The sequence below is a fragment of the Belonocnema kinseyi genome, chromosome 7 (genome assembly GCF_010883055.1).
Source record: "Belonocnema kinseyi isolate 2016_QV_RU_SX_M_011 chromosome 7, B_treatae_v1, whole genome shotgun sequence".
In the NCBI taxonomy this organism is placed as follows: domain Eukaryota; kingdom Metazoa; phylum Arthropoda; class Insecta; order Hymenoptera; family Cynipidae; genus Belonocnema; species Belonocnema kinseyi.
In genome coordinates, this window is record NC_046663.1 from 104,687,635 (window position 1) to 104,698,336 (window position 10,702).

At 32.2% G+C, this 10,702-nt stretch overlaps 1 protein-coding gene across 8 annotated transcripts in view; it reads left to right on the plus strand.

Annotated features, from left to right (window-relative positions):
• The window catches only part of LOC117176327 (secretin receptor-like), a 256,742-nt gene that overhangs the window by 226,298 nt on the left and 19,742 nt on the right, over positions 1 to 10,702 (plus strand). For all 8 annotated transcript variants that reach the window (XM_033366557.1, XM_033366556.1, XM_033366559.1 and 5 more), the window contains 2 exons: positions 996 to 1,102; positions 4,908 to 5,063. In XM_033366557.1, the coding sequence (XP_033222448.1) occupies positions 996 to 1,102; positions 4,908 to 5,063 (263 nt within the window). The remainder of the gene's footprint in view (positions 1 to 995; positions 1,103 to 4,907; positions 5,064 to 10,702) is intronic.

Here is a 10,702-nt window from a genome sequence, read left to right on the forward strand (position 1 = left end):
ATCTTATCAAAATTTAATATAAAAGTCTTAAATGTTAAGTGTATTTAAATACTGCAATTTTTAATGTTCCCAAATTTTTAGAAATAATTCAACAAATTGTATGTGTAATTAAAATCAACTTTTTTTAAATCTCATTCAACTTATTCCAATTTATCTTTTTTGAATTTTCAAAATTTATGTAATTACTTATTCTGCTTGCAAATAATTGAACCTCTTGCGATTAAAATCGATGATTCTGCTTGAGAAGAAATGTTCTGAAAGTGATTTTAAAAAAAATCATTCGAATTTTAATTTTAAATACTGATAATTGTACACCGATTCCAGGCGCATCTGTCTTATTCTTCTACAAGAATTTTTAAGTTTTTCGGTTTTTTCAATCATTTTATCCTACGTTTCTAAAATTCCTCTGAAGTTTAAATTCTTTTTAAATCTCATCAATTCTACTCAATATTTATTGAATTTATTCGATTATTTACATTTTTTTTAAAATTTGTAATGCTCTCGAATTAAAAAATGTTGATTTTAAAAAATTTTATACTCTTTTTCGAAATTTTAGAAAATTGTTTGATGTGTTTAAAAATCTTCTTTAATTTTCTTTTAAAGCACATTCAAATTTTACCTGATTTTTTTTATTTTGCAAAATTAAGAAAAAATTGACTTTAAAATGTTTCAGATACTTCAAAAATTTTTGACATCTTTTTTAATGTTTTGAAATGCTTTAAAATAATGGCCTAATATTAATTTTTCGAAATAAAAAATATTTTAATTATTTCTAGGAACCTAAAATAAATTTTTCATTTTCGTAAAAACTTACAAAATTCTTGAAAAATCTTTACAAGTTTTAATTATATTTGAATCCCTTCAAAATTCTTGAATATCTCTTAAACTATTAATTACTCTCGTAATTAATTTATGTTTTCTCCCCTTTTTTCTCTTTGTGCCTTTTGTTAAATATTTTATTTTAAAAGTTGTTACTCAGCTCAATTTATGTCCAGGTTGGTGTCCTGAGACCTGGGATGAAATTCTTTGTTGGCGAGAAACTGCTCCAGGAGATTTAGCTATCGAACAATGTCCATATTATATCGCAGGTTTTGATATACAGGTAATGCAATTTTGTTCATTGGTTCTGGATATAAAGATTTTCCTCTTACCGAAATTTATCGGCATCTAGCAAACCTTAATTTAAATACTACGTTCAAATACTACGTCACGCTATTTTGAAACCTTTTTCCACCCCTATCCTCCTTCGTCAAAGATCATCAAACAAAGCTTGAACTCCCCAGGATGTCGTCAAAAACACGAACACCCCCCCCCCTTCTACTCAAATTTTTGTCTTAGATTTTATTTAATAAACGCCTAAAATAAAATAATAAATATACGTAATATTTTAACACTCTTCACAGCCCAAAATTTGCTCAAAACAGGGAAAGTAGGATGATTTTTCATGAATTTAGTTAATTTTTCAACGAAAAAATTGAGCTTACAACCTAAAAATGGAACAGATGAGAAAACAAATGACTTTTATAACCGAGAAGATGATTTTTCAACCAAATAGTTGAACTTTCAATAAACAAAAAATTAATGTTTGATCAAACAGCTGTATTTACAAACAAATAGTTAAAACTTTAAGAAAAATAGGCGAATTTCAAACAAAATAATTTGATTTTTAATCAAATAGTTGAATTTAAGCCTAGGAACCAAAAAAAAAAACAAATTTTCAAGTAAGTAGATGAATCCAAAAACAAAAAAGATTGATTTTGAACCAAGTAATTGCACCTTTGAGAAAAATAAGATCAAATTCTTACCAAAAGAGATAAGTTATGAACCAAGAAAGATCTTGTAACCAAATAGTGGAATTGTCTACCAAAATAATAGAATTTTCTACACAAAAATAAGAACTTTTGACAAAACAGCTGAATAGTTCAGCCAAAAATAATTTTTTTACAGAACAGTTGAATTTTCAACAAACTGCACAAACCAGTGAAATCTTATACTAAGTAGATGACTTTTGATTTAAGAATACTTTTGTTATATTCAACAAAATACATAAATTCTCAAGCAAATAGTTGAATTTTCAACGAAAAATGGTTAATTTTCACCCAAAACTGAAGTAGTTCATTTTTTACATACAAAAATTATTTTCAACAAAGTAGTAAAATCTAATACTAATCAAATGAATTCGCAACATATCATTTTAATTACACAGGCCCTCACAAAAAAGTTGTCTGCAGGAGACAAGTGACTAGGCTACCCTTATGGATTTTGAGCCGCTGAATCCGAAACTGGCCTCGGAATTTATCCTACGCGTCTCAGTTTTCCCAGATACAGAAAGTAGGGGAAGCCGAGGGATATTCAGAACATTTTTTCGATAATACCAGTATACGGAAGAATAAATGTGCGGGTGGCATATTCTTATGTGTTGGGATTTGTAAAAACCAAATTCATACACGAAAATTCCCCAGTGTGTCTTCGTTTCCCCTAGGGAAATCTAGGGAAATTGAAGATCTTAGTCATGTTACACAGACTTATATGACAAAAAATAACAAAAATGCTATATCCTTTTCAGTTTTGCGCTCTCAATCTAAAGTTGACCACTAAATTTGTTGGGCTTGTATCATTTTCTCCCTAAATGCAGAAAGTAGGGACAAGCCTAAAAATTTTTTGGTCACAGAGGCCATACAAAAATTTGTCTGCAGGAGACAAATGACGACGCTACACTTATGGATTTTGAGCCGCTAAATTCAAATCAGGTCTCAAACTTTCTCGAACACGTCTCAGTTTTCACCTAGATGCAGAAAATAAGGGAAAACCGAGGGATAATTTAGCCTTTATTTTGATAATACCAGTATACGTGAAAATAGACACCTGGATGTTATATTTTTAAGTGTATAAACGAATTGTTGAGACTTAATTTGTACACAGAAAATCTCTTGTGTTCCTTTTGTTTCCCCTAGCTTGGGTAATTCTAGGGAAGTTGATGGTCTTTCTCAGATTATATAGATTTAGACGGGAAAAATAACAAAAATATTATATCCTTTACAGTTTCGCGTGTGAAATCAGTCACTTGTTCCGTGCAGACAACTTTTCTTTTGGTGGACCTGTGTGGCCAGAAAATCTCTAGGTTTTCCCTACATTTTGCATCTAGAGAGAAAATAAAACAAGCCCGAATAACTTGGTGTTCAAATTTAGATTTATCACGCAAATATACTAAGGATATGGTATTTTGTTATTTTTTCCCGTATAAATCTATAAAATATGAGAAAGACCTTCAATTTCTCTAGAATTGCCCAAGCTAGAGGAACCATACGGCACACTAGAGAATTTCTGTATACAAACTAAGTCCCTATAAATCGCTACACTTAAGAATATAACATCCATGTGTCTATTTTCGCGTATACTGGTATTATAAAAATAACGTCCAGAATATCCATAGGTGCTCCCTATTTTCTACATCTAGGGAAAAACTCAGATGTGTACGAAAAATTCTGAGGCCGGATTTGGATTCAGCGGCTGAAAATCCATAACTTTTTGCATCTAGGGAGAAACTGATACAAGCCCAAAAAATTTAGTAGTCAAATTTATATTGAGAGCGCAAAACTGCAAAGGATATAGCAGTTTTGTTATGTTTTAGCATATAAGTCTGTATAACATAACGAAGACATTCAATTTTTCTAGATTTACCCTCGTTAGGGGAAACGGAAAACATACTCAAGAATTTTCGTGTATGAATTTGGTCTTTACGAATCCCAACACATAAGAATATGCTACCCTTACGTTTATTCTTCCGTATACTGGTATTATCAAAATAATGTCCTGAATATCCCTAGGTTTTCTCCTATTTTCTGCATCTAGGGGAAAACTGATACGTGTAGTAGAAATTCTGAGGGCAGATTCGGATTAATTCGGATTAATTCTCAATTAAATATTTATTTGTTGAATTTTTAACTCAAAACTATCAATTTTCATTTTAAAGAATTAATTTTAAACCAAAAAAGAGAATGAGTTTTATACAAAATAGTTTAATCTCTTCTCTAATAGTAGAATTATCAAACAAACGAGATGAACACTGAATAACCAGATATTGTATTGTGTGTTGTTAATGCATTCATTAATAGGGTGAAAGAGTGTGAATTTTGTACTTAGATTCCTTACTTGTAAAATAAAATCGCTAATATTTAGTTAGCTCACCCCTCCCGCTCCCCTACGTTATAAATCGCCACTAAATCTGTTAAGCAACCCTCCCCTTTTAGTAAGACGTAGTTTTTGAACTGCCCCTAATTCGTTCAAATGTTTTTGGGATTACGCAAGAGTTATTTTTTTAATTTTAGACACCCTTCACTAACCCTTCGTAAGGCTTTTTCTGACTTATATGTAAGATTTCGCCGAAATTGCTCCCCCTTAAAAGACATAAGTTATTATGGATGACCTCTTAATGTAAATAATTAATAATAGCAGGTTACAGGGGGTTAAGAAGATTAGCGACAAACAAGAGGTGTGAGGAGCTATAAGGGAGGAATATTAATGAGATTGTGGTAGGTCTAAGCCTAAAGGAAAAATGAGAATGAAGGGGAAAGAATGACATATGGACTAGGGAGGGGCAAGTAGGGAGATAGATTTATGAGATATCAAATTAGGGTATAAAAAAGGGGGTAAGAGAAAGCTTAGGTAGGTGAGATAGTTAAAGTTAGAAAAGTTAGGGAGAAGAGCGGAAAGGGAAAAAGGTTGAAGGGCAGAAGGAGGTGAGTACTCTGGAGAGGGGCAGGTCACTAATAACTGATTTTTTTTTAATCTGAAAATTATGCAAAAAATTCATTCAAGTATTGGGGCCTATTTAAGTGTAAATTGAAATAAAAGGTAATAATGTTCTTCTTTTGATTTTTTTTTTAATTTAATTTTTTTATTTCAAGGCGAATGCAACGAGACAATGCATGCCAAATGGTCACTGGTACTGGAGTGCAGAGACCAATAGCACCTGGACAAACTACACTCAGTGCTATCATAACCAACTTGTCACAGTGTTAATGGATCTACCTGGCTCGACAGACAATGTTACATTAATTCAAGTAAGTTAAATCTCCTGAGTAGAAAAATCATACAAATGGAAGAGAGAAAATTCTGTTACTTGGGGCGCAATTGAGCTGAGCGTCCAGTCAGAACTGGAATCCAATTACAAACTAGACACTGACATATCTCGTACCTCGACTCCCACTAGCAATCAATTTCCTTGTCCCAAATACGAGATCATATATCCGAAAAACGAACATACGTATTCAAATTTAAAAAAAAAAACATTGTCTCTCAGCACATTAGCTCAAATATTATGTCACAAGCTTATATTTATTAGAATTTTAAACAATAATTCTAGCCAATTTCATTATCTGAATGAAAGATATAGATTTTCAAGGTCTTTTTTTCAGATTCGTCTAAAATGTGTAAAGCAAGATGAGTTGGTGACACACTTTGCACGTCTTTTTGCGAATTTATTATTCTCTTACGCAATTCCACTATTAAAAAAGCGCATATCCTACAATCTGATGGGTACAATATTTTCGTATTATATAATGTTTGTGTGTTTAAGCAATATCATAAACATATTGGATGATGTTAATAACAATGAAAGCAAATAAAAAGCGGAGAGATATATAAAAAGGAGAAACAGAGGGTCAAATTCAATAAAAAGAAAACTGTCATGAACTTGCGTGGAAATTATGTACGTTTAACATTTAAATGTGACAGTCTTTGTTTTCAAGGGAAAGACTATAATGTTATTCCTTTGCTAATAGCAAATAACTAATGAAATTGATATGAATATGACTTCAGAAAGAAAAATTTAACTATATCTTTTTCTATCCCGTTTGATTACTTTTATCCGATTTTATTTTACAATACATTCAATATACTATATATACCTTCTATTTAAATAATATTTATATTTCTTCGCTTGATAAGTTATTTGGTACTGCAACCCTATTTCTCTTTCTATGGTAACCCTATTCTTTTAGATTTTTTTTCTAAAGCGAATTCATTTCAAATCGAGCAGGCAGTCCATGCTCAAGTCCCGTAATCATTTGAGACTGAAATATCTTGTTTTTCTAAGGGAATAAATCACTCAAAGTGGTCATCGTGGCTCAGATGGTATCGTGTTTGTCTTATGTTCCAACACTGCAGCCTTGGTAGCCACGCTTGCGCAGGGTTTGATTTCCAAAGCAGGAGTTCAGTCGCTAATGAATCTGGCAGTTCATGCGACCACACGGAAAAACATGTCCTGTAAAAAGTGTAGAATCAATCCAGGAATCTTGGACAGGTACTAAAATGTTGGAGATCTTGAATGACTTTTGATAAAAGACTTCAAACTTCACTTGGTTGATTGCTGAGGAGAAGGCCATGGACCAAATGCATGGGATTCGGTCCATTTTTGCCCTACTTCGCTAATATCTTTGTAAAAACTAATTTTCTCTGTACATATCGACGTGTCCAAATGACAAGGTTCCATCTCGGCAGAATCAAATAAAAAGGTTTCCTACTTCAGAGGGCGTTGTTGTTCCCAATACTGTTTATATGGGATTCTTAAGCTTCCATGTTTCGCCACCCGAGATGGCACCTTTTTATTTCGTCCTCCCGAGATGGCACCCTATCATTTGCGCACGTCGATATGTATTTGAAAAAAAGTTTTTATTTCTTAAGAACTACTTAATGATATAATAAAATGATGTTACTTAAAATTCATTATGAAGATAACACAAGAATAAGATTTTGTCCCATGTATTTGGTAGAGTGTTTGCCTCTCAGCATTCAACGAAGTGAAGTTAACTAACGTTGAAGTAAAAATGCCTAATTCTCGATAATAGTCTAGGAAAAATAGTTATTTATTTTCTATAAATAATGTAAGTAAGAGGCGAAATTAAATCCACAAAGAATTGTATTTTTTAATTCGTTTCGAAAGCATTTTTATAAGGTATTGAAGTGAAAAATAGCGCACTGGTATTACAGGAAGTCCTACCCGTGTGGAAATAGCCCGGGTTAACCCTGGTACAACAAGGTTTCTGGTCGGGGACTGACCGGGCTATATTTGTTTTTAAAGAGCCTAGCTGTGAGCTGGTCGGAGACTCGCTAGGCAAAATTTGTGTCAAAACCCCAGTCGGGGGTTGACTGGGCTATGAGCGGACAAATCTTATGATCAAATGCTCAGACGGCAGCTGGCCAGGCGCTGATTGGCAATAATAAAATTGTTAAACTTTGTTTATAACTTTTTCTGATTACATCAAGAAATGGATACGTATGCCCGCATGGATGTTCCACGCGTCGAAATATATTGGGTGAATATATTTTTGACACCACAAATGTTAAGGTTTCATGAGTTCAGACTTACAAAAAATGCAATTTGTGACAAAAATTTTATGACACTTTTTTAAAATTCGAACTGGCTTTTTGTTAAGAACAAAATTCTAAGTTTCATCTTTATGAAAAATTGCAAATATTCAGAAAAAATTTACATTTTTATGTAAATCTTAAACGTTGTAAAATAGTATAAAACGCCTAAAAACCAAACCTTACACGAAAGTTAAAAAATTGTATTATTAAGTAATTTTTAACATTCACGATTAAATTTTTGAGTTCCTTCGTTAAAAATTGTAAACGTTCATAAAAAATTACTTTTCATGTAATTGTAAAAAGTTATAAAACAGTCTACAATGGGAAAAAACAAAATATCACTCGAAGAAAAATTGTAATCGATTTAAAAATATTTATTTAAAAAGGGGTTTATTGATATTCCTGTTAAAAGTTCGTGTATTTCATATTTACATAATGCCACATAATAATAAATATTTAGAAAAAGAGAACTTAAAATTTGGTACTCTAACTTTTCTGAACTCTAGCTTATGAGAATGGCTTTTTCAACGAGTTTCAACTTGTCGGTTTAGCGCAGTGATTAGCACTCCCGACTGCTAGGCGTTAGATTTAGGTATAGATATGTAGGTTCGATACCCCGTAGCGTTAGAAATTTTATTTGTAATATAATGTTTAAAAATGTAATATATGTATTTACTCTAAACAGGACTTATTAATATTCAAAGTCAAAATGCTCCCAATCATTTAATTATTATTTTAAATACCATTTTGGTCTCTCAACGACTACGAGAAAATAGTTAATGTTGTCTGTGTGCTGGGCGTGTGGAATTTCATATATAATATGCTCCAATTCTACAGTAAAAAATAATCAAATTGATCCTCTAATTCAGTGACTGATGCTCTTTATACAATTGAAACCCGAATTATTTAAATCTTGTAAAGCACCAATTGATCTTGTCCGCGCCACGGTCGGGCTCCATGGCCGGACGCTGGCCCGCGCAGCGTGGCGATGCTGGTCGGATTCCGACAAGAAACCCCGGCCACAGCCCGGCTTAAAGTCGGGCTCCCCTGCCAGCTCCCGGCTTAAAACCGGGCTCTCCAGCCGTAGAATGGCTAGCCCCCGACTTAAATTTCCACCCGGGAGCCAGTCTGTGAAAATATATCTGCGCCTCGATGTGCGCAATCGAACATCATTTGATAATGAAAAATAAAGATGACTGCAACCTGCAAAATTAGGCTTGTCTTTTAACGCAAAAAGCGGCTTACAGACATAGACTGAAAATTCAGCTTTTATCGATTTTTACTAGAGCAAAAAGAAATATTGTGCTAGGCGACTCGAAGTATACACAATTTTTGCAGGAAGGAAAAATTCCAAAAACTTAACGGCTAAAAAAAACAAAAACAAAAAAATTTTATTATATTTAAAAATTTCAAAAACTATAACTTGTGCTTATTTGTGCTCGACAAATTCAATCTTTATTCCCTCTAACAGAATTTCGAAAAAATAAAACTTGTGCTGAGTTGTACTCGACAAATGCGGTCTTCATTCCGTCTAACAAAATTGCGTGAAATCAACAGTTCTTATATTGAAACTCAAAATGTAAAACTTAAAAAACAGAAAATCAAAAAATAGCCATATTTCGAAAAACCAAAACTTGTAATGAGTTGCGCTCGACAAATGGGATTATGGACACCTCTGCACGAGCCCATCTGTACACGCGGGTGGCCACTGGTACAGCTGTGCACGTTTTTATTGGCTACATGCGCAATTGTAATATATTAATATTAAGGCAATAGTAATAGTAATTTTGTTAAAGGGAATAAAGACTGCATTTGTCGAGGATAACTTAGCGCAAGTTTTTCGAAATTTTTAAAAATAATATTTTTTTTTTAACGGTTAGGTTTTTGGAATGTTTCTTTCCTGCACAAAATTTTGTATACTTCGAGCGGCCTTCGAGCAATTAACAATCCCCTTAGATTTTTTTGGGACTATTAGTTTGTTCTAGTTATATGTCCGAATGTTGAAATCCATATACAAAGACTTTTTTTGTGTGCAAAGAAAGGGTGGGGGAAGGGGGCTAATAACAATGTTCAATTGATGAATGGGATTTGGTTGTAATTTAGTATACACGGAGAAACTCTTGATTGTAAAATTTGGCATTATAATATTGATATTTAAAAAAGTTCGATGGCAATCTAGGATATAACCGAGAAAATAGTATTATTGCCGCAGCCATAGGAAGAAATACATTTTCCATTTCATTTATAAATATACTACAAACCTAATAATTGCCATTTATAGTTAGAAAAATTCATGTTTTGGTTGCAGATTGAATTTGAAAAAAGTGATATTCACTAATTAAATGATAAAACCGTAGTTGCAATAACTAGCATTTAAAATAACATAAGTTGCAAAACAGGTAAGAAAAACTACCATTTTCAATAGGAAGCTGCAATGAAAGAAAATACAATTAAATGTAGTGCTTCGCGATTCAGTACCAAATGACGTCATTACAAGCGCGGAATTTCATGAGGATGATAAAATTCCTATAGCTTATAATTTGTTTTATCACAGGGAAATATCTCTGTTCTGCTGCCCGGAGACCCGTGTTCAATTCCCGCCCGGACTAATATCTTCTAAGAGGTTTTTTCTCTTTCAGCTTAGAATAAAATATAAATATCTAATTGTATGTTTATGGTATAAAATTTATAGTGCGTGAAGTGAATGCGAATTTATTTTTATTTTGCTCTTTCGACCATACAATTTTTTCCTATTTTCTATCGGAAAAATTAGAATTGCGTAGAATGAACATGGACAAAATATTTTTACTATTGTGTTTTGCAAACTTCACAGTCTGTCTTAGGGAGTATAGTAAGTTTCTTTTGGTATAAGTGCAATTATTTAATCATTTATTTTATATTTCAATAGACATAATAACTTCAGAGTTTAATATTCACAATAGTAATTCTTGCAATAGTAACTCTGTATACTATCTTGCTATTGTCGTACTGTAAAAATAAATATTAAACCATCAAATTTTATAACTAAAAGTTTCTCCGTGTATTCGATCCTTTGCTAGTGCAGAAAAACCCACGCAAATATTTTTGGAAAATTAAACAGAATGGCAGAGGTATAGGATTTTTAAAATTTTGGTATGTTCTTTTAAATGATATATTTTTCCTAAAATGAACCGATTAATTTTGTAAGGCCTGAAATTTTTTTGTAATAAAATATACTTTCAAATGTTGAAAATTACAAAAAGAAATAGATAATTTATTCATTTTTTAACCAAAAAAAACGCGTTTTTAAAAATAGGTACTTAAAAGTGTTTTTGTGATTTATTTTTTAGAT